This window comes from Drosophila guanche, unplaced genomic scaffold (assembly GCF_900245975.1).
Source record: "Drosophila guanche unplaced genomic scaffold, DGUA_6, whole genome shotgun sequence".
NCBI lineage: Eukaryota > Metazoa > Arthropoda > Insecta > Diptera > Drosophilidae > Drosophila > Drosophila guanche.
Genome location: NW_022995743.1, coordinates 2556221 through 2580510, shown reverse-complemented (window position 1 = coordinate 2580510; position 24290 = coordinate 2556221). Strand labels below are relative to the sequence as shown.

The following is a 24290-nucleotide window of genomic DNA, read 5'->3' as shown; positions in this document are numbered from 1 at the left end:
AAGTCAAATATAGGAGCAAAAGAGCGAAGAGTGGCCAAAAAGTGTTGCAACTAATTGAGAGAACGACAGCAAACATAGAACATGAAACGGCAAACGGCAAATGGCAGATGGAAAATGGCTGCAAGACAAACAAAGAGAAGTGCCAAAAGTATTTTAATTGCCATGAGATGGCGGCATCAAAAGTTTATTTGACAGTTGAAACAACTGAAACAATTCATGAAACAATTTTGATTAAAAGTGCGACACGCAGAGCTGTACAGATGTCAGCGAATGTAGTTGGCAGCTGCCAGTAGAACGTGCAGGACGCGGCAGGACTACACTTCACACTCCATTCTCAACAGGTAAAAGTCAGCGCAGCAAAACCCACGTAGAACTCGAGTAACTCTGGTAAAACAACGGGTGCCCCCAGAGGTCGTAAAAGTTGAGATTTGAACGCGCCACGCCACGCCACGCCACATCGTACACGTGTTAGATGAAAGTTGCAAGCACTCGGAAAGGACTGCGACTGGGAGGAAAGTGTTTGGGTACAGCTGACGCCACTACGCGCTGCAAGATGGCGCCATAAAGCACTAAAAAGTATTAAAACAATTTACACTTTGTAAAAAAGAGCTAGAGAGCGAGCAGCAACCAAAAACAACTGTAACAAAAAACTGTTGTGCGGCTTGTACGCAGCACGTCTGGTTGGATGGGATTGGATTGGGGTGGGTGTCTCCGCGTCGGGGGGCCCGCTTGTTGTAGTTGTTATTTGTATTTATTTTTCCAACATGGCGCCCTGTCATAATCATAACTGTAGCACAGCGGGACGGGACCATGACAACAATTTGAAAGTGTGCGAGGGAGGGAGGCAGCCAGTGAACGTTATAAAAATAAAATCAAGGCTGCCGCTGACAATCGCGTTATCATAATTCCTTTCAACTAAATTCAAATAGAATTTCCCGCCCATTTGCATAAACAACGCGAGCGAGAAAGTCGTAAAGTGAAAAATTGCAAAAATATATAGGAGACACACACACAGACACACACCGTATTGTGTCTTACCCGTAATAAGGCGAGTGTGCAAAGGGAAAGGGAATCGGTGAGAGGGAGAAAGCAGGAGGCGTAAGCACTCGAATGGGGCGGACGGATGGAACAGAACAGAACGTGAAACGAGTAAAGCTGCAATTGCGCGCTCAACGGTAAAGGTGGTACAGTGGAAAGCAACGCGAAATAAAGGCAGAAAAAACTAGATGGGGAGAGCAAAGCAGAGATACTTCTTTTGTATTTCTACCAGCGAACGGCAGCGGTGTTTGCCGTGTGCATAGTAAAAGATCTCGGGCAGCGCAGTCAGCGCACGCACAGCGTAAAAGCTTCGCATGTTTCCAGCATATGCAGCGGCAGCTAAAGAACTTTGATCGGCTGCGCGCAGCGGCAGAGAAGCAAGAAACGTTTTTGACTTCGTGTCTGCTGTCTGTGCACACAAGCTTCTTTCTACCTTCTTATACCTAGCAAAACTTGCATTCTGCTTTAACTTTTCAGCGTTGCGCTTCACTTTTCAACCACTGTAAGCCCCTCTATGCAATTCTTTCATTACATCCGCACGAGCAAAAACAAGAGGGAGCAACATTTATATGAGATGCGTACCCCCAATCCGCTTGCCAATCTCAGCGGCAGTTCCTCCTGCCGACTTCCTCTTAAGACAATAAGCACCGCTGAGCAGGCAGCTGGTGGAGAGAGAGAGAGAGAGAGAGAGAGAGAGGAGAAAGCAGCAGGAGAGGCCACACACATACACTCGAACAGGCGCTGTGTAGGCGGCAAATGTTTCCCTAATGATGACGTCCCCGCCGCGACACTGCTGCTGTCACTCCTGCTGCTGCTGCTGCTCCTGCTGCGTATGAATTGTTGTCGCTGGCGGGGAAATGTGGCAAAAAGTCTGAAGTGTTGCCTGCGTTGAGGGGAGCAGCGTGGAGGCATCGTAATATTTATGAAAAATATTTTTGTATGAAAACCAAAGACAATAGCTACAGTGGAGAACGGAGAGACGTGAAGTGAAGTGTGGGAGAGAGAGTCGTGAAGTGTTGGTGGGAGACGCAATGCAATGATTACGTTGATTTACCAAATGGCGCTGATGACAGTCGAGCGTTGATGGTGCTACGCAGGGAGGCCGGGTAGGAGATGCATACCAGGGGGTGCCTCTACGTCGTGAGTTTACTGATTTTTAATTAAAAAAGGAAAAGGAAAAAAAAGGAGAAGCATCAGCGGAGGAAATGAAACCCAACCGCGGGTGAGAGCAACAAAAAGAAAGGAGAGAGAGAGAACGAGAAAAAAAAGCTCAAAGTGCGCGTCAGAAGGTTTCCTTTTGTTAATCGACTTGATGGTAAATATTTTCTTGCTGCCACCCCGCCCTTATTTGACTACAATTGTTTGTCATTGGTTCTAGGACTGTTACTGGGGGACCTGCGACTGTTGCTGCCCTGCACCCAAAAATCTCACCCTCGCACGTCTGCACCTGTCGCCCGGCCTGGCAGCCAGCGGCTTCTTCCCCCATGAGAGGAGTGTGCTGCAACATTTGCCTTTGTTATTTATGGCATTGTTGTTGCCACGTGATGCTGCCTGCCAGTCGTCGTCGTCCTGCTTTTCGATGTCGCCAGTTGATGCGTGCCGCTTTTTTTTCTGCTATTTGCTGTTGATTCTTCACGCCTCCGCACGGGGGACTACGTCGAGGTTTGTGTTTTTCATTTGACAAACATTTTGCTGTCAGCAGCAGATGAGCAAAATCTTTGAGTTGCGAAATGATTAGAAATGTTGCTATGATGGTTATCGTTAGTACAAATGCTACAGATGCTCTTACATTGAAAAATATACAACTGCTAAATTTAATTTACTGCTGGCAGCCCCTGTCTGTGTTTGTGGGTGTGTGTCTGTGCGTGCCTTTTGCTTGGGCGACCTCAAACCGATTTTATTACATAACAGAGAACTAACAGAGAACTAACAGTGAACCAAACAGCGAGCTAACAGCGGAGCTTCGGGTGTTGTTCAGTCAGAGGGCAGACCGATCACTTGCTCCCATCCTTCTCATCCTTGTCCGCCTTGGCGCGGCGCGTTGCCTTCTTCTTCTCGTACATCTTCATCAGTTGCTTCTTGCTCGGAATCGGCTTGATGTAGCCACGTTTCACCAAAAACTTGATCGACAACGTCGTGCCGCCCAATGTGACTGAGTAACGCAGTGGCGTCACCACCTTAAAACACAGAAAGGCGATGGCAAAGTGGCCCATGTCGGAGGACTGCACCTTCTCGATAATTGACTCGCTCAGATGCGCGTATTGCAGCAGCGCGGGCACATCCACGCCGATTTTGGAGAGATAGTAGAAGCCGCCAAACCAGCACATCGATGTCACACAATGCACAGGGATGAGGACATACCAATACTGTTTGTACATGTGCCTGAACCTGACGAACAGCCCCATGTTGGTGGCATCCCCAAACAAGTCAGAGGTCTTGATGGAGTCTGTCTGGTTGCTGCTGCTGCTGCTGACCACTGGTGCTGCGGCTGGGGTTGGCTGTGCGCACTTTTGGCAAAGGTTTCTGTAGCATTTGGCTGCCTGAGCTGTTGGCGAGCTGCTGCTGCTGCTGCTGAGTATGTTTGTTTTCGTAGTCAAAAAGCTAGCAAGTTTTCGATGCTTCTGTGCGGCATGTCCGATGAGCCGCGTGAGTTGTGATATGATTGGCATTACGGTTTTGAGTTTTGGAGCCAGCAGAAGGCAGTTGCTGTTGCTCTGAGCTGACTGCTGATGAATATTTCTAGCTCGTTCGTTTGACTGCTATTGTCGATGTTGCCCTGCTTTTTGTCTATAGTTCACACATCACAGCCAAGTTGATTCTATGAATATTAGTTCTAGGCATGACCCACACATGTTTAAGTGCGTTTGTGTGCACACAGAAGTCAAAAACGTTTCTTGCTTCTCTGCCGCTGCGCGCTGCCGATCAAAGTTCTTTCTCTGCCGCGACGGCGGTTCTCGGTGCATGGGCCGAAGCCACACGAAGCTTTTACGCTGTGCTGCCTGACTGCTGACTGCGCTGCCCGAAATCTTTTTCTGTGCACAGATCCGAGCATTTCACTTATTGCTTATTCCTTTTTGCAACGGCTTTTGCTATTGGGGTTGTTGGTTTTTTAAATAATTAAATGGCAGAGAGCATAATTGTAATTTAATTAAATTTACTGCTAGTAGCCCACGTGTTTGTGTGTGTCTGTTCGTGGTTTCTCTGCGGGGCGTCCTCAAACGATTACATAACATAACATAGAACTAACAGAGAACTGAACAGCGAACCAACAGCGAACTAACAGCGGAGCTTCGGGTGTAGCTTATTCCTCTGTCAGAGGGCATGCCGATCACTTTTTCCCATCCTTCTCTGCCTTTTTCTTCTCGTACATCTTAATTAGTTCTTTCTTGGTCGGAATCGGCTTGATGTAGCCCCGTGCCACTAGATACTTGATCGACAATGTCGTGGTGCCCAATGTGACTACGTAACGCAGTGGCGTTGCCACCTTGTAGCACAGATAGGCGATGGCATAGTATCCCTTGTCGGAGGACTTCACCTTCTCAATGATCGTCTCGCTCAGATGCACATACTGCAACAGCGCGGGCACATCAACGCCGCTTTTGGCTAGAAAGTAGAAGCCGACCAGCCAGCCAGCCGATGTCACCCAATGCACCGGAATGAGAACATACCAATATTGTTTATACATGTGCCTGAACGCGGCGAACAGCCCCATGTTGGAGTCATTGGAGGCTGGAGTTGGCTGTGCGGACTTTTGGCAAAGGCTTCTGTGGCCCGTGGCGGCTGCCGTTTTCGTCCACTGAGCGGCCAGTTTGCTGCCGCCGTAAAGGACACATCTTGTGTTTGTCTTCGTAGTCAAAAAGCTCGCAAGTATCCGCTGCTGCCGTGCACCTTGGCAAAGGAGCCGCGTGAGCTGTGACATGACTGCCACTGTTAGCATTTGCTCTGTTGATTGTTGATGAATATTTGTTGCTCGTTCGTTTGACTGTTATTGTCGATGTTGCCCTGCTTTTCGTCTACATGTCAGACAAAGTCAGACACGAAGTCAAAAACGTTTCTTGCTTCTCTGCCGCTGCGCGGTCTCGATCAATTGTGCATCGGGCATACGAAGTTCGTTCTCTGCCGCTGCGCGCAGCTCTTTCTCTGTTGCTGCGGCTGTTCTCTGTGCACACGAAGCTTTGAACGCTCTGCTTGTACCGACTGCGCTGCCCAAGATCTGTTTCTATGCACAAATCTCAGCATTCCTCTTATTGCCCATTCCCTTTTGCCCTTCTCTCAAGTTTTTGGGGTTGTTGTTCGATTGGCAGCAGATGTTCAGATCAGATTAGCAATTTACGCATTTCTTTGAGCAAAAGTAACAGTGACAGTGGCTAGTGGGAGTTGCTTGGAGTTGCTTCCCCTTGCTTTTGTCCAGCGTTGGTGCTGGTATTGACAGCTATTAATTCAACATTTCTGCACATATTGTTTGGCCATTTGTCAGGCAACTTGTTGACAGGCACACGTACATAATTAGCCAACATATTTTTTGTGTGAAAGTGAAAGGCGGCATTGCACATGTCGATGATTCGTTGCAAAAATTCAGCACAAAAACTGTCATCGCTGGGACGCCGCTGTGTGCACAACACTCAAAGGGGACATGGCATGGAACATTGGTGGGGGCGGGGACGGGGGATAAAAGTAAATGTGTACATAATTAAATGGCAATGCGTATAGAGTACACACAAACAATGAGTGGACAATGGACAGGGAACTGGTTCGAACCAACACCCTCAATTAGGAGACGTTGACACGAGGCAAACAAATAAAACGTGAGCGCCGCAGGGGCAAACATTTTCAAACACAATGAGAAGTGAAGAGTGAAGAGTGCCCACCCACGCCTATGACAAGTACAACCCCCACTGTGCTCAGAATCTATGAATATTGAATGGGCCGCCACTGTCGCTGCCATCAAATCAAGCAGAAAAGGAAAGCTCTCTGTGTGTATTTGTCTTAGTTAATAAACAAAGCTTTCCGTCTGTGTGTGTGTGTGTGTGTGTGTAAATAATTAAATTCTTAATTATCTCCAGCCAGCAGCAGCAGCAGCAGCAGCAGCGGAGGAGGAGGAGGAGTAACACCTCGTAAAGTCTCATATGCAGAGGAAGGCTCGAGGTTTTTTCGTACTAAAGGAATGCCTTTAACCGACACACTGTCACATTCACTTAATTAACTTTAATAATTCATATGTGTGGCATGCCACAGCAACTTTTGCTTGAAGCAGGTAGTAGCAGGACTTACACTCCACCCACCAGTTAAGTGGAAATAATGTTTTCCCGACAATGTCAGCGCCACGGCAACTAATGAGCGAATTAGTATTCATTATAAGGTGTCGCCTCGGGATGATGGGCAAGCTGCTCCTCCCTCTGCTGCTGCTTTCTTCTATTCCCTTTTCCACTTGCATTTGCATACGTAATTCCCGTGGCTTATCGGCCGTGCGTGGGCGTGTCAGAGTGGCAAAATTAAAATAAATTGTAATTCCAGCAGATAGTTCTGCCCGTAGTTGTGGTTCTTCCATGTAGTTCTGGTAAGTGTTAACGATGGCAGTGGGAACTACGAGGGAGAGACCCGCCTGGGGGCACCATTGTCTGGCGGGGATTGACTCGAGCTGTGGCACAGATAAGCCAGGTGAAATGCTAATAAAGCAGCTAATTAAAGTAGATATTTAATGTGTCTCAGTAGCTCCTTGGAGTGATGGAATTTCACAGTAAGTAGTCGCGAAAAGCAGCTTCTTGGAGTGGCATTTGGCTCCCAAAATGGAAGGTTGAGACACGAGTTTAATTGATCAATTTGATGTGCATTCTTGCCCCAACTAAAATTAGTTTTAAAAATGTATTTTAGCTCCATAGAATTCTGCTTTTCATCCACCTTCCTGCTATTGTCCCAAAGTCTTAACCCCCGGCTGCCAGCTCTTTTGTGTCCAGCATTAATTCCCATTGAACGCCTTTTAGGCAAGTCAAAAGCTCGTCAATTATCCCTTTGTATCCCGCTGTTCCTGTTTTCCGATTTCAAAGCCCAAATTACGCATTCATATCACATGACAGAAGGTGTCCTCCTGCCTCATTACCATGACCTTCAGTCAAGCGGGGGCAGAGGCAGTGACAGGAACCTGTAACGGTCTATTGTTGGGGCCACTTGATTGTCAGTTGAGACGCACTTGAAGCAGGACTAAACACTGAACTTGAAGTTCATTACGGCTTACCCGACAAACGGCAGCCCTTGTCTTTGTCTTGGTCTTGGTCTTAGCCTTGTCGCAAGTTTGTTGACTTCTAATCCAATTAGAAACTGTTGTTGGTGGCACGTACTTTCTGTTGAACTTCTCGATGGACTTTCACTGGCTCGTTAAGCAATTTGCGCGCTCAACCGAGACGAAACGAAACGAAACGAAACGCACAGAAATTTAATTCACAGACAAAGAGTCGAGCAGGAGTCGCGGAGTGCAAATTCAATTTGTTAACATTTCAATTTTCAATTTTCACCTTCGTTATTCAATTATGCACGGAGGGAACACGCACACTCACTCACTCCTGCCGCAGGATACGCGAATATTCATTAGAACGAGCTCAAACCCTTCTCTGGCAGCGAGTCCTTTGACTGTCAATCATCAAACAAAGGCAAAACTCGACACTCGATCCAACGGAAGACGCGTGCCAAAAGGATATCTTACAACCAGCAAAAGGACACCGATAGCTCCGCCTGTGCGTTGTGTGCTGCCGCGAGTGTAAACCGCAACTGAAATGCGAGCGAACTCCTGTCCGTGCGGTGCCCGGCTGTCTGGCAAGGACACGCTGCATGCTGCACGCTGGTGCCGTCGTGTCTGGCGTCAAGTGGGTGCGTGTGCTTGTGGCACATTGTTTTGGTTTGCCCCACAGCCGGCTTCGAACCGCGTTGCATACGCACAGGCGCACTGCAAAAAGCTCTCTTCGGCCGCCCGCAAAGAGCGCCGCAAAAGAGAGTTTGCTTTCTCTTTGCTTTGTATTTTGTTTGTTTTGATTGGCGGCCTAACAAATTATTCAGTTCCTTATCGAAACCAATCAGCCAGTCAATCAATTAAAAACTATTTGAATAACTAATAGTAGAGCGAATATTTAATTGCTATCAAAAATATGCACAAGAAAAGCCAGCAAATGTGGCATGCTTGGAACTCAAATAATGAATAAATGGAGCTGTGCAAATATGCAATAAATAATAGTTTCCTGAAGGATTTTCACCATATTTTCAGCACGAAAAGTTCCTTAATTATAATCTTAATTTTTGCCACATTCTGACACTCTCGGAAATAACTTTTGATCCAGCCAGAGGTGTCCAGAAATTGCCGCTTTTATTGCCAAAATCCCCCAACTCAAATGCTAAGTTCTCTGCCTTAAACTTGCGCCAGCTTCCACCCATAAACCATTCCATTTGATTTGCTTCATCAATGAAAAGATCGCAATGAATGTAAATGAATGGAAATTAAAATCAATCAGTTTTAGTGTGGCCAAAGAGCCCGGCCAATACACTCGTAATGCAGGCACTTAAGCAGCCCCAAGACCAGTCGGAGAACAGTCAGGGAAAGTGCCAGTCAGTGGTGGGGCACAGTGCCTGAAGGACGACATTTATGCCACCCCAGAGACTTGGCCATTTACGATGGCCATGGCAAACCGCACAGGAGACAGGAGCGTGGGCGACGCTTGACAACTTTGCTTAAAGTTATTTGCAATTCTTAGACAATTCTTGGACATAAATGTGCATGCGTTACGCACCGTTGAGCAATTACGTGTGGGGAGGCAGGAAGGTGATTCCCACCCTCGTGGATTTGAATGATTTTTTGTGCCTCACTTCTTCTTGCTTTGGCTTCTCCTTCTTTGCTGACTCCTTTATGGGGTGACTGACTGCGAGAGAGGGTGGCGTTTGCGACAGTCTGACGAATTTGGAATTGGAATTGAAATTGCCTCCCCGCCACCCCACCACGCTGGCACACACACTAAATTAATGAATGTGTGAAAAACGTTCAGTGCAGGGCAAATGCTCGTCTTCTATTAAACAGTAATAACGATTGAGCTGCTCGAAGTCTAAGTCCTTGCCCTCGTCCTAGTGCCTGTCCACACTTTGTTCGCATGTGTCAGGCGCAACTTTACGAGCGGTTCGAATACACTTTTGGCACAAGTTTTTACGGCAACAAGCGGAAATGGCATTTTTACTGGCCATCTAAACAGTAACAGCGACCCCCAGCTTCTGGCCCCCCCCACCCCCCCAAGCTGCCATCGTAACTGCTCACCCTCATGGAAATGCCGCACAGATTGTGTCCGAGCCCCTGTCCAGCTGTTCCGTGTTTGGGGCTGCCTTTTGCCTGTTCGTCAATGATGGGAAAATTGAAAACTACGAAAGGGAATGGAAAGAGGAACGGGGTGGGAAGGCATTTTCTGCTGCAATGGCACAAAAATTGATTTGTTGTCGGTTTCGATAGAGGTTCGGACAGTGCCAGGGCAGCAATGGGAGAGCGACAGGGACAGGGACAGGGACAGGGATAGGAAGTGCTGTTGGAGCAGCAGCACGGACAGCAGCACTCGGTGGTTCTGATTCCGTTTTCAATCTAATTTATGGTCACTGCAAGTGCAAGTAAACATGTGCGACAAACGACCTTATGAAGCCCGGAAACTTTTGCTGCTCCCATAAGCTGTTAAATAAAAATACTTTTCTGCTTTTGGTTTATTGGAATTTGAGAGGAACGCAGTGAATGGGAGAGCGTAGAAGTGGAAGAGTGGAGAGACAGCAGAGTGGAGAGAGTGCAAAGTGTAGAGAATGCAGACTGCAGAAACGGCAGAGTGGAGAGAGTGTGGAACTCAGAGCGCTGCCTGAGACAGGATGTTGCCGAGATTCTTGTCAGCGACAGAAGCTGCTGCCATTTGTCTTCTTCGAGAGCCGAAAGCTGCGAGAGCCGCAAAACGTAAGTGTTGAGTGCTTTGGCGGGGGAGCGGCGTCAGGCAGCAGATAAACAGATTGCGGATCGTCAGTCAGTGATCGATTGAGCCGAATCCGAGCCGAGGCCGATCTGCGCCGCGCCGCGCCGCTCCGAGTGTGTTATGCTAAACGTGGTGTGGGAAGGGAAGTTCACTTCGAATTGCCGATGCGCTGCTCACACAGAATAGAGAGAGAATGGGCAGAAAGGCAGTGGTGGGGAGGGCTAAAAATAGAAAGGAGACACACTTGGCATTGCCTGAAACTATTTCTGCTGCTCTTTCTACTGCACATTCCTGAACTGGCTGTGGACTTCGAGCGGCTGTGACCCCTTCTAGTCGCCGCTCATTAACATTATTCGGATATGCCAGATTCAGCGGCAGTGAACTCCATTCTCATTAGCAGGAATTACCTATGCTTAACCCCATGGAGATGTGTCAAAGCCACGACTGTTCATCTCTCTCTCTCTCTCTGTCTCTCTTTGTCTGTGTCCACCTACTTAATTATTTAAAGCATTCGCACAAATATTTCCTCAAACATGTTTCTTCTTATTCACTTAATTCACTTTTTTTCCTTAGCCTGACAGACAGAAAAGGTAGTGCTGAAGTGCTGGAACAGGTTGCCCAGCTACAAGCGTACACCCAAAGCACACACGCACACAGCCAGCCATACAGAGACACTGTGAGAGAGGGAGAGAGGTAGAGATACTCACATAGATAGCTTGACTTGTAGATGGAGAAGGCATTCCTTGGCCTCCACATTGATGCCAAAGCCAAGTGAACTTGAAGCCTTTTGGCTCGTAGCCGTTGCCGTACCTTTATCTGCAGCAGCAGCAACAACAACAGCAGCAGTCGTCTTCACGTATAAGTTGTGAGTTTTTTAATTGCAGTCTAAATGGACTTCAATGAATGCAACAGCAACAGCAACAGCAACAGCAGGAGGAACGGCAGGGAACGAAACGGTGGCTCGGTTGCTTGGAGTCCCTGCCGATGCCACTGGCACGGCGGCAGTTTATCTTTTGATTGTTGCTGCAGCAGCTCCTCTCTTTTGCAAGCATTGAAAGCACTCGAAGGGCTCTTAAACGCGAAACGACGTCTCCTTTTTTAGTGAACTCAAGTTTTTAATTACAGCAGAATGCAGCAGCTCCCCCAACGCCTTCGCTCCCCGCCCTCTCCTCTCCACCTTTCTTTCTGTCACTTGAGTGGGCTGCAGTCGCTCGGTGTGTCTCTATTTAAGAGAAATTAAAAGTTCTGGCTCTGGATTTGGTTCTTGGAGTTTGCCTCTGTTGCTCTTAATGCCAGGATTGATGTGGCACATTAAAAACGCCAGCAACTGGCTGTCCCGGCGAGCGAGAACACTGGCAAAGATTGATGAAGCCACTGTAAAAACCACAAGAGCTGCCGGGGAGCTGCTGTCTCAGTGGCTGTTGCAGTTGCTGGGGAGCACGTACTTTGTCTAACTGCCAATGCGGCATGCCCATCCTCCAAGAGTCGAGTGTCCAATCCCAATACCAATCGCCAATCCCATGCCCAATGCCCAATGCCAATGCCAATGTCTTGGCCACATGCCGCGCATGGCCACAATTCGTAAATTTATTAAACGTCAACACGGCACTGAGCCAAATAAACTTGTCTCACGACAAACAGACGACTGCGTACCGTAGCCGTACCCCTGGCAACGACAGCCCTACTCCAGCGATTGGTTTGTGCGGTGAGAGGAGGGGAGGCGAGGAGGCACGCAGCAAACGGTTAAAATTAATAAAGCATCTTTGGCTCTGGCTGTGGTTTCCTTGGTGCTCTGGCTTTCGCCAACAACAGCTAGACGGGGACAGAGCAGAGCAGATAGATAGGAACAGATAAATGAAACGGCAGAGCGGGACACATAGAACGGTAGAGAGAGAGATCGGGAGACAGAAAGCGCAATTTTGAGCAGGAGAGCGCGCGGTGTAGAGCGCGGAGTGGAGACTGTATATCGCTGCACTCGTCTTACCTTTTCCATGCGGCCACTGACCACTTTGTGTGTGTGTGTGTGTGTATGTGCATTTGCTGTGTTCTCTGCTCGATGCAACTAAGCAAACAAGTTGCAATGTTGAGCTGGCGTCCAAGTGCCCGGTTCCATCGTGTGGGCTTCTAACTGTGATATTTATCTGCGAGTGCAATTACCGTTGTATGGGCTCGATTAGGGTTCGGCTTGGGGTTCGGTTTCAGCTCATAACTTGCATGTGCAGAAAGCAAATGCTTGACAGTTGAGCAATGTGCCAGGCACACAACTCCGAAGTTTATATGCAAAATCTTGACAAAAATGTTGCCAGAATGTTGCTTTGTCTACCCTCGGACACTCTGCAACCTTTCACTTTGCGGCTGGGTCTCCACTTTTTGTCTCTTCAGCCGATACATCCCTCTGGGCCTCAAACCAAATCCCCTTATCTGCCATGTAAATCTGCAGCAATTTGATTAGAATTTTTGTATAAAGCAAAACTGGCCGTGTGTGGGGTGAGCTGCTCGGTAATTGCCTACACGGCGTCTTGTACCCCATTTAGTTGCTGTAATTAAAGTACAGCAACATCCAGCAGAGCCACCAACAAGATGCTCGATCTGCTCGTTGCAGCATCGTCTGTGGCTGCCTCTTGATGATCACGGTGATCAGCCGTGCAGCAGCGGCATCGTAATTAGACTAAGAAGCAATTTACAATTTCAACTTTAATCTTGTTAGTCGAATGCGAGCAGCAGCTGAAAGTGAAGTGAAGTCTGTGGCTTTGCCTTTGCGTGTTCTCGCTGCTCCACTCGGGGTGTGGCTCATGCAGCCAGCCACGCCTCTGCCCGCCAACATGTGAGGCGAGCCCAGAGGTCAGTGTCAGTGTCTGAGCGAGCGAGCGAGCGAGAGAGAGAGAGAGAGAGGCAAGGAATTGAGTTGTTGGTTTTGGACCTGCTCCTGCCGCTGCAGCGACTTTTGTTGACTCTGTGACTTATGTGGCAAATTACAGCGCGGCCCTTTGGCTTTCCAAGAAAGAATGGAAAAAGCGCCACATTATCTGCATTGCCACACTGCCTGCCCCCGAATGTGGCACGTCATGGCGCCTAATTGAATTTTTGGCCGAGTCTGACTCGTCTCCATGGCTCCTTGGACTAATCCCTGCCCCGGCGTGTAAGTGATAGCTTTGTTTTGGCTTAAAACTGGCTGCAGAGCAGCGCAGGGCAGAGACTCGGCGTCGGAACAATTAATTTCGCACAGACACTGAAACTTTTGGGAGCTGCAACAAATCCCCGGCACTTTCCCCCCCCACCAACTTTCACAAAACACTCGAAACGAGTTCAGAGTCGAGCATCGAGCATCGAGCGTGGAGTGTGTGCGGCACAGTTTTGTGTGCAGCTTTGTGGCTGCCACCGTTTTCTGTTTTGCCAAAAACAATTTCCCGGGCTTCCCTCTCATCCGAAACTTGACTGTTTATTGCTTATGGCATCATTGTGGCCCATTGCTGCTGCTCCCCCAAAAACTTAAATCCTTTTCAGTGCTTTGTTTATGAACTTGCATATAAATTCGCCAACACACAAAAGCTGAAAAGTTCTTCCCAGCAACAGCCACAGCCACAGCCACAGCCCCCCCTCTGCTCCTCTTTTTCCTATTTGCGTATCGCATGTGTGGGGGCATGTGTTGCATAAACGTTTGCCACCGCACGAGAGCCATTAGCAGGCATCAAAAATTTCACAGATTTTGGACAGTGCTGGCAAGTGTCTGCCTTTGAGGCGTTTTCTGCCCAGTTTTCATTTACTTTTCAATCAATTTTTCAATTTTCAACATGAAGTCGTGTGAGTGTTTTGTGTGCAAATTTATTTCCCTCGATATTATTATTCCCTCCCTTAGCTGTAATAATTATCATCATCTTGAGCAGCTTCTACTTGCGTGCCGAGTCGCTGCTGCAGCCGAGTCCTTTTGCTCGGGCTGTGTTTGCGAATGGTTTGCTGCGGAGTCTGCTGCAGCCTGAGTTACCGCAGCCCGTGGTGCTCTTCTCGCCCGCATCCTTGCAAAAGCTTCTCGTGGCCTTCTACAACTTCACCTACCCGGATCACATGCGTTTGCTGGCCCAGGACTTGTGTCTGGTTGAGGGCCACCATTTTGTGGCCACCAAAGTGGCGGAAGTGCTGACGGGTCCGCTGCCCGTGCGCTTGCGGCAGGTGACGGCGGATCTGATCACAGGATACATTGCCCCGGACATCGCGCAGGAGTACTTTGCGCAGGACTTTGCTGAACTGGGAGCCGATATTTTGTTGCGAAATTACTTCATTTACGATGGGCAGCACGAGATTGCCAGCAGCTTTCACCGCAGTGTCTGGGAATACTTCAACGTTGAGGTCCTGTCCAAGCGGCAGCGCGGTGTGGCGGCGCTGCTGCAGCAGCTGGGCATCGCCTCGCCGGAGCTGCAGCTCTACAGTGGCCTCCAGTTCCATGCCCATTTGGATGAACAGTTCCGCTCCGTGGGCAAGTACAGTTATGCACGTGGGCAGTATCGCCATGCGGATCGACTGCTGCTCGGTGGCAAGCTCGTGCCTTGCATGTGCCTGGAGCTGCCGCTGCAGACGGAGACGAGTCCGAGTCTGCTCACGCTGCTGCTGCTGATGCCGGCACCCAAAATGTCGCTGGAACAGCTGGAGGCAGCGCTGCTGAGTGCGGAGCAGCGCAGTTATCAGCAGCTGTCCAAGCAGCTGATCCCCACGAGCGTTGCGGTGCGTTTGCCCAATTTGCAGTTTTACAGCAAGGTGACGTTGCAGCGTTTCACGAAGGAGGTGAGTGGCACAACCAGGCAACACGTGGCTTCCAGTGCTTCCAGTGTTTCTGCATCCTCAGATGACTTGGCTCTTTGATGCGCAGCTGCCGTACCACGGCAATCCCCGACGCACTCGCCTCAAGCGCCTCGTGCAGACCATCCGCCTGCGCATCCACGCTCCTGGTGGTGCCTCCACACTCGCAGGTTCGTGCCGCTGCTTCAGCGATTACCATAACAATGTTGACTTGCAGCTCGATCCTCTCAGAGACCGCCGTCAATCTGTTGCACTTCTTCTACACCAACAACACATTCGATTGCGCCACGCGGCCATTTCTGTTCGTGGTACGATCGAAGGATGTCATCTACTTCATGGGCCGCCATCGCCGCACCTCCGCCCGGGCAGGCGCACACTTTGGCCGGATCTAGGGATCTGCCACTGCTTAGTGGCAGTTGTTACTTTCATTAGGCTCCGCCGTTTGCGCACTTGACAATGACGTATCTGACGAGGCATGTGAAAAATTGCAGCTGAAAGAAAGAAAGAAAAACCAGAACCGAGCGAACAACAACTTAAATTGGGTTCTCTGTGGCCAGCAGTTGGCTGCTTCCTTTGTGTCCCTCTGTTTGCTTAAATGTTGCCATTGTGTGTGCGCGGATCGCTTAAGCGTTCATTTGATGAACATTTTACAGGCGGCTCGGCGACACACAGCTGGGGCCCCACTTGTTCGTCTGTGACTGTGACATTCCGCGGCTCAGGTTGGGTCCGGTCTGCTCGGCTCTCGTCTGCTCTGTGCTGGAGAGCATTCCTTTGTCTTGGCCAATTGCGATTTGAATTCAATCAAAATGAGCCTGAGATGTGGAAACAATGCCGATACCCCTCCCTCGCCTGTGGGGCCTCTTCTCTTCTTTATGTTTCCTGTTGCCAATTTCCACTTTAATTTCACAATTTGAATGCACACACACACATCGAATGTAGGCTTGTCAGAAATGAATACATGAACTCTGCTGACCGCTGCCGCCGTGCCATAGCCAAAAAAAAAAAAAAAACAGCAACGAAAAAAAAGATTTATGGCCGCATGCGCCGCCGCCGCCGCTTGCTGACGGCCCAGCCTCTGCCTGGCTGCTGCTTGACTGCACTTTTGCACTGCTTGCAACTGCCTCGCATCTGTGTCTGCTTGCCCTGCCGCCAATTGACGTTAATTTATGGCACATGCACACTCGGCAACGACATCGCCGCTGCTCGACTTGACTCAACTCGAACTGCAGTGCCGGCTAGGAGCAGAAACAAAAGGTCCAACGCGACTTATGAACTGCTTATGAGTATTTATTTTTATAGAAATAATCAAAAAGGCAGTCAAATTTATGGACCACATCAATGGGACATGCCATACCCATACAAGGCGCGGTTGCGAGCCTGCGATTGCGTAATCCCTGAACCCCAGAGTCAAGGAGGAGCAGTCGGTAGTGCAGTTGGGAACTTATCGGACCTCTCTTAAAGCGCTGACATGTTTAATTTTCGAGCGACGCAGATAAGAAGTTTGGCGACTGTCAAAGCAAAAGGCTTAACGGCGCGCGAGAGTGGATTGGAGAGTTGCAGAGAGAACCGAGCTTCAGCGCAGCTGCCTACACGTTCCATTTCCAAGCATGCCGCCTGGCGTAAACTTTCGACGCAGCCCACGCTGTCGCTTAGTTTCTACCTGCGCAGGGCTGAGCCTCAGCTGAAAAGCGACCCGAGATATTCACTTTAAATCGCATTTATAGCGACAAATGGTGGCAGCTTCTGCAGCGCCAAATTTTATGGCCTGTCAGCGGCCCACAGATCGCTGGCATTATCAGCCAAGAAGGTAACACTTAACGGTTGCTTAAATATTTGGCCAGGGCAAAAATGTTAATTGCTGTGAGGGGGGTTCCGGACTACGGTAGACATTCGCTTTAGTGTCACTGCTGGTCAAGCGTTGTCCATAAAGATATAATTTATGCCAAATGGCAATTAAACGGCAGCACAGTGGGCACCGCAAGGCAATAAACCGGCCAGACGGGATTTTCGCTTTGTGGGGAAAAGCCTGTTAACAACCGCCCACCCCCAATTGATTGCACTACAAACTAACTTCAACCACAGCCAAGTGTGTGTATGGAAAGCAGCTTAATATGTCAATAAAAGAAAGAGAGAAAAAAGGATAAGCCAAATTGGCTGCGTTTTGCAAGCGTTTCGAAAGCGTTTTGCGTGCGTTTTGTGTGCGACTTTTTTCGCCCCTGCCGTGGCTGCAGGCGGCAGGGATCCTTGTGGCCCTCGTTTGCGCTTATCTCTGATGCTGGCCGGCAAACAAACTGCCAACAACTGTCGATTTTTTCAATCTGGACAGTAAAATTACATGCAAATCCAATTAAGTTGTTAACTCTTCGCTGTTACGGAGCCCCTTCCCACGGTGCACTCCCCACGGACCCTCCCATTGTTTCTCCCTCGATTTCGTTTGTTTTTGCAATTTATTTTAATTCTTTTGGTGCGCTAACAGAGGGTATGATGAGTTTCAGTAGAGGCTTGAGACATAGAAAGGGAGAGCATGTACACAAATATTTTACACACATTATTGAGGTGGCTGCAAGTATCGGAATGCTTTATGATATTCATACGCGGTTGTATGTAAGCTTTACTTTACAGTTTGTTTCGAAATTCAACTGGCAGAGTATCAAAAGCTTCGATTGTCCGACTGGCTGCTGTTCCCTCTCACTTGTTTCTGTATTGTTTTGGTCCAGGTCCAGCCGCGGAGAGAGAGAGAGCGATAGAGTGTAAGTGTGAGTGAATAAGTTAAGCTCTTTGAGGTCAGTGTGGCGCGCTTTTAATGAGCAAGTGCAGGGTGAGAGCGGAACAAAACGAAACGGAACGAAACGGATCGGTGCTGTATGGGCTGGGGATGTGGGATAGTCTGGGGACTGGGATTTTGGGATTGGGGCATTGCCAAAGTGTTGGCATTTGTGGTCTCTGTCTGAGACGCGGCTGCGATTAAATCACAGTTGTCTGCCTGTCTGTTGTCCGCCAATTACCCGTTTTATTTACAATACGAAAAGGGGCACAGGAAAAACGCTCGCCAAATTGTTGGCTTAGTTCAGTTTCGTTTTGGCTCTCTGCTCTCGACTTTTATCGTATATCTAGCGACTAAATATAATTGGCAATTTAAGTCGAATCGCCGCGACTTAAATTAAAATCAATTGGCAGTCGCTGTGGCAATTGCTGGGCCACGCCCACAAGCCATTAACATGGGCGCAAGTTGCCGGCCCAAGCACTTACCTATGCACTCCTTTGTCAGCAATTCCGTCGTAATCCCACTTGGACTCCAGTCTATAATTGAAAACGCATTACAAATGTCGCACACACATGCAGCAAACACACACACACACGCACACACGCACACACAGTGACAAAGTTGCGGCCTTTGGCTCGGAATGTTGCGTTTAAAGCACGAATTTATGAGAATTTAAAGAGTGATTTTCACGCTTTAATTACCGCAAGTGAGCAAAACTAATAATAGTCCTAGACCTCGACATTTTCATGGGCATTGGCCACGGCGCGTTTCCCCATGCTCCCAACACGCAGTGGCAGTGGCAGTGGCAGTTGCAGTTGCAGTTGCACTGGCTGTGGCAACGACCCAAACGAAACCAAAGAAGACCGACCCGAAGAAGATCTCTGCTTAGAAGACTGGTTGCTTGGTTCTTTCGTTGGTTGCTCTTCCTGGCCGGCGGTGCTGTTGCTGCTTTGCTTTTGCTTTTGCTTTTGCTGTTACGGGAACCAGCTACCTCGGTTACCTTTCGAAAACTGCAACCGTGTAAGCGGCCAAGCTGCGAAATTTGTTCGTTCGTTTGTTGTTGTTGTTGTTGTTGTTGTTGTTTTTTATATGCGAACCCGCGGCGGTTTTTCGGCTTAATTTATTGCCGTTTTGTCAGCTTGGCAAGCGATTTTAATGCCTTCTTTATGCCACACCATAGCACCACACTGAAACGTATCTCTTACACACCGCGGAAAGCTGAGATTTTACACCGCACTAAGAGAAAGAGATCCCGCTGCCAAGTCTCTGTCGCTGTCTCTGTCTGTGTCCCTCGCTCTGCGATCCGTGTTTCGGTGTGGAGTTCTGCTCGCGTTGAGCTTGCTTTTTGCACTGGCCGCCGCCGCGCGAACCATTCGCCGAAGCTGGAATGGCATGGGGATGGGCTGCTGCTGGTCCGGTCGAGGTGGACCAGGCGGGACGCAACGGGAACCAGGTTGGCCAACGAGTTTTTTTTTTGTATTTCATTTTTCCTCTTTCTCCCCCCTTTGCTTTTGCTGCGTGCTGGCTGCATCTTCTGCCGGGGACTTCTACTGGAAGTGCAAGTTTTTTGTATTATTTTTCGCTTTTGTGTTGGTTAGAATGTAATATCTGCTGCTCGTGGGCATCAGGCTTAATGAGAGCAGAGGTGGAGCAAGAGAGAGAGAGGGACAGAGACAGAGAGAGAACGCAGCAGGTTGCAGCGTTGCCAGATGCGTTGAAGAAAAGCCGCAGCTCAATTTCCTTATCTAGAGCCCCACGAAGGATGGGACCAATATCAAGTTCGGTTTCTGCTGTCAGCTTAGGGTTTGAGTCTGCCCTTGGTGGCACTTGGCTTTTATCTGCTCAAATTTGCAGCTCTTTTACATTTGCTTTTGCTCGAACTTAATTGATTTTTCCAAACACCTCCTTTAGCCATTAGCCAGATGACGGTGTAAATTGTTGTTGCAACCAGCAAGCCAGCAAGCAAAAAAAACGAGCCTCAAACACGCTCTGCTAATGCTGATGCAACGCGATTAAGCCATAATAATAAAGAGCCGTTGCAGTTTTTAATTTAAATGAACATTGAACATGCTCCAAGGGAGCCCGAACACAAACTGGAACAAGTGCCCGCCGCATAACGGGGCTGTCGGCGATCTTGGCGACAAGGCGACACGGGCGACAGGACCATGTCTGGCTTCAGTTCAGACAGCGAGCTTGATGGATGCCTCACACACAAACTGGTTGCTGGCTCTGCTCAAGTTCAACTGTTAATGGCCATGATTAGCATAAGTGCTTTTCGGCCGGGCCCACAACATAAGCATTAACATTCCCAGCGTGACTGGAAGCGATCTTCCCCCCCACATCCCCTTTTCGATCTTCGATGTTGAGCAAATACTTGGCGCGGGCAATTGAAATTGCTTTCTAATTTTACAAGCTGCTGCTGCTCAATGTTTTTGGCCATTTATGGCGATTGGCTCATTAGGCCAACACAATGTTAATGGCCAACGACGTGGCCGAGGAGGAGCATCGTTTGCTGGGTGGCCTGCACCTGCACCTGCACCAGGGAGCCGACAGCAATGCAGCTAACAAATTGCTTTTGGCTAACTTCTAATTTAATGACGCACATTAAATGCTCCAGAAATCGCATATCCGGTCAACGCTTTCCCACCAGGACGCCAGGACGCCAGGACGTCAGGCCGGCGCATTCGTCACGTTTTTGGGCTGCCTCTTGCTGCTGCTGCAACCTGTTGCATTTTCATTTCTTTTATCGCACATTAAATTTACAAAAATAGTTTTAACACCTTTTAGGCTGGCCAACACACAAGCGCAAGAGGTCTGGTCTGGTCTGCTCTGGGGCCTTGATTTATCCCGGCCATGCTCGCTCTCGACATGATCTTTTGCTGTAGACATGAGCTGGTCATGACCATGGCTCCATGGAGCCATGGAGCCTCAACAGCAACAACAGCGACATGGCTCGTACATAATCCAGCCATTATTTCTGCCTTGGGTTCGCTCTCCGTTGGCTCGTTGCTGTCGACTTATCGCAGAAATTGCGTCAAGATGTTTTAATGCCAACTCAAGACCAGCGAGGCGACTCCACTCCACTGCACTCCACTCCTTTGTGGCAGAGAGCAGAGAGCAAGGGGAACGGGCAACGGGCTGAGCAGAGCTGCCAGAGCTGGTCGGGAACATCCTTTTTCATTTAAAACATTATCGTAAATTCCCTGGCAATTATGCGCTTGTTCAAATGCTTCTTCCACCATTCTCACATATTTCCATTCTTTCATTTCGCATTTGCATTGTCCGCAGCGTCACAACACATGTCCCTGTCCCTGTCCTCCTCTCTGCCTTCCCGCCTCTAATGCTAATGAATTGTTTGCCATAAGGAACCTGCAACTCTGTGGCGTGTTGCCAGCAGATTAGCGTAAATTCTTCTCTCAGTTCCCCCAGCACAGGTTGATATTTTGGCTCTTCGCTTTGACTGAATAGTTGGGGGCATAGTCGTATCTTATCGCTGCCTGTCGACACATCGTTTCAGCCAAAAGATATCACAAATGCCAATGTTTTTGCCAACACAACACAGCACACAGAACACAGCACACCGCCATTCCTGCCTTGTCTCTGCCCCCCTGTGGCAGTGCGTGCCATTCTGTTGTAAGTCATGAAATGAAGGCGTAGACGGAGAAGGAGTATGAGGAGTAGGTGTAGCTGGAGTCAAACATAAGAAAGCAATCAGCATGTGGCAGAAGATAACCTTGACTTGCAGATGGGCTTGCATAGATACCTGTTCGATTGTTCCTCAAACATAGCCATAACAAGTGTTGTAGAGACTTGAAGAGAGTCTTTGGACTGGCCATCCATTGATATGCAATTTTCATGCACTTCTATTACTCGTAGTTCAGTCTCATTTCACGCCCAACATTTGCATAGTCTAAGCAATTAGACGCCCTTTTCCAGCTGAGCAAACAGTTGGGCAAAAAGTTGCAGCAAAACTTTTGGCACTGCCAACTACTGCAGGCAGTCAGAATGCAATCGGGAAAGTGTGCCCCAGGCTGTGGGGCTATCCTACTGTGAATATTTAAGCAAAAACTGCAAAGTAGACAACTTTTGTTTTAAAACTGTCAACACAGACACGCCTACGACACTGCGGGGTGGGAAACCAGAGGGGGAAGGGATACCCAAGGAAACTAGAAAGGGAAAAAAAGCAGACGGGCGATATCGTAATAAAATAAATTGTTTCAATGCACGGCAGAAGTAATCCGCTTTACGGTCGCTTCATTCCTTGCGGTCTAAGATTTATGCACTGCTAAGACCCCGATTTTCGCTACGTTTTTCCGTTCTTTCGTTCTTTCGTTCTTCCGTTTTCCTTTCGCTTTTTTTCACCATTCCTTGCGAAAGCGAAAGGGGTGCAAGGGGAGTGCACGGGGGTGGTGTGCTCATAAATTAGCCAAGTGGAATTTTCGGCTATTCTTTTTTGTTCGTCCTGCTGCTGCCTGGCAGTTAAATACAGTTAATCCCTGCATTGCTGGCAAACAAAGTTTGGCAATTTGGGCATCTTATTCGAGACCCTTATTCCTCCCCCCCTATTGCGCGTGAGACTCCCTTGCCAACGCTGCTGTCGAGACTCTGATTCGACGGGGGAGAGTTTTTCAATTAAAGTGTTGAAAAATTTAAAGTCTCGCCGGCTTACAGCAGCACAGAACACATGACAAATTAGCTTACTAATGAGCCAAGACATAAATCTTGACATGTTTGGCTGTGCCCACCCCCAGTGTTGACACGTGTACTTGTCCGGGCTGCTGTCAGGCAACATGAGAGCCCGGCAAAGGCATTAGGACTTTATTACAGCAACAAGACGCAGGCTCCTTGGTGGTACGACGTGTGTGTGTGTGGGCGGGGGTAGGTATGCCTCGGCGACGTTATTGAAATTAACTGTTAATACAAAGCATGTCAAACGCTTGACTCAACAATGCGCTGGCTTAGTGCACATTACAATACAGAGGAGAGTCGTGGAGGAGAGTGCCATTAGTGGAGTGTGTGTGTGTGTGTGTCGCTGTACGAATAATTAAGCACATGTTAATACGCTGATTAGGTTTACACTGTAAATTGGAGACACGAATGAAGCATACAAAACAGTGACGTTGTCTACATGACTTGTGGAGAGTTGTGGAGAGATCAGGTAGACGCGAAGTCAAAAACGTTTCTTGCTTCTCTGCTGCTGCGCGCAGCCGATCAATTGTGCATGGGGCCATACGAAGCTCTTTCTCTGCCGCTTTCTCAACGCAAAGCGTTGATGCTCTGCGTGTGCCGACTGCGCTGCTCGAGATCTGTTTCTATGCGCATAGCAAAGAGCGTCACAGCCGAGACAGATAACTGAAAGCTCCAGCTCCGGCATGGATTACAATAACAACATCGTCGCGACGCTGCCGGCCTCTGCTTTACAGACCCTTCTTTTGAGTTCTCGATTCCCCCGTGTCCGTTTTTCGTTATTTATTTACGACAGTTCTTCCACACAACGATTGACTGGAGCTCAGCGTTTACTCTCACTTTTAACGTTCCTAAAGCAGCAATCATTGACTTAAATTCTTCGGAAATAACTTTGCTCGGGCAAAGGTTTTATGCCTCATCCTGGGCAAATCTCCACCTAAGCCAACCGACACATTATCCGTGATCTTTGTGGCCCCCTCGAAAGCCACTCATATTTATACGCATTCGAGGCTAAATCTGTGCAGCAGCTGTTATAAATAATAAACGAATATGTGTGCGTACGTATCTGCGTACATTTAAATGCTCATAAATTTGGCTGCGGCTTTATTAAACTGTAGTAAAAGAGCTCAGCAGCCACTCTTGGCTGTGATTTCAGGCACGGCACTGCGCCCTGCCACTGCCTACTTTCGGGGGCAGCGCATACACTCCGAATCGGGTCGCCTGGCAGTCAGGCAGTAAAAGGCCTGGCATTCAGACCATTATTAGCATAATAAAAATACAAGCACTCAAACACATGCGATGAGCAGGAGGCCTAAGCCAGAAAGGGCGAGGGGGAGAAGAGATTGCCCTTGCCGCTGCCGCTGCCGCTGCCGCTGCCACGACGGAGTCCGAGTTCTGGACAATATAATTTTATGGTCACATTTTTATTGTACCAAAGAGTCGTCTTAGTCGCAACATCATCGCCATCATCATCATCATCAGCATCGGCATGGCAGTCTTTGGCTTCGTCGTCGTTTGCGAGAGGCGTTGAAAGCCTAGCCAGCATAAAATTTAAATGTTATAGCCCCTGTACACACACACACACACACACACACACACACACACTGGTTACCATAAATGCAATAACAAATTTTTCGAAAGGGGCGGAATGCAAATGGACACAGAGACCCAGAGCCAGACCCCGAGCCCATGTTAGTTTGAACCGCAAATTGCGAAGTACTCCACCTGGGTTACAGGTGCCACAACTGGTGCCCCAACTGCCCTGCTGCAGTCTGCGAATGCTTTAATTAAATATTCCATTTGCCTAAACCAGAAAGCCAGAAAGCCAGAAGAGCGCGCAGTTAGTTTCCGGCTACCGGTGGGGCACCCGCTGCAGCGCATCAATTCTGGAAGGTTCAGTGGTCGCAACTCCTCACAAAGTGAAGCATTAAATTCTCCGAAAACATAAAAACAACATTTAAATGCAATTGAAAGGCAATGCCACGGAAAGCCAATAATGAGCCGCAGAACAATTCACAGCTGAATAAATAATTTGCCAC

The 24290-nt window shown here is 48.6% G+C and overlaps 3 protein-coding genes across 3 annotated transcripts; 1 reads left to right on the top strand and 2 right to left on the bottom strand.

The window, feature by feature from the left end:
• Nucleotides 1-2869: 2869 nt before the first annotated feature.
• Nucleotides 2870-3814, bottom strand: LOC117578473 (protein FAM210A-like). Its single transcript, XM_034264006.1, has one exon. It carries the CDS (start codon nt 3705-3707, stop codon nt 3033-3035), a length of 675 nt encoding a protein of 224 aa, XP_034119897.1. The 5' UTR covers nt 3708-3814; the 3' UTR covers nt 2870-3032.
• A 552-nt stretch (nt 3815-4366) lies between these two features.
• Nucleotides 4367-4750, bottom strand: LOC117592311 (uncharacterized protein C18orf19 homolog A-like). Its single transcript, XM_034285986.1, has one exon. It carries the CDS (start codon nt 4748-4750, stop codon nt 4367-4369), a length of 384 nt encoding a protein of 127 aa, XP_034141877.1.
• A 9051-nt stretch (nt 4751-13801) lies between these two features.
• On the top strand, nt 13802-15340 carry LOC117592300. The gene is made up of 4 exons (XM_034285970.1): nt 13802-13811; nt 13867-14786; nt 14848-14971; nt 15033-15340. Exons 1-4 carry the CDS (start codon nt 13802-13804, stop codon nt 15191-15193), a joined length of 1215 nt encoding a protein of 404 aa, XP_034141861.1. The 3' UTR covers nt 15194-15340.
• Nucleotides 15341-24290: the final 8950 nt, after the last annotated feature.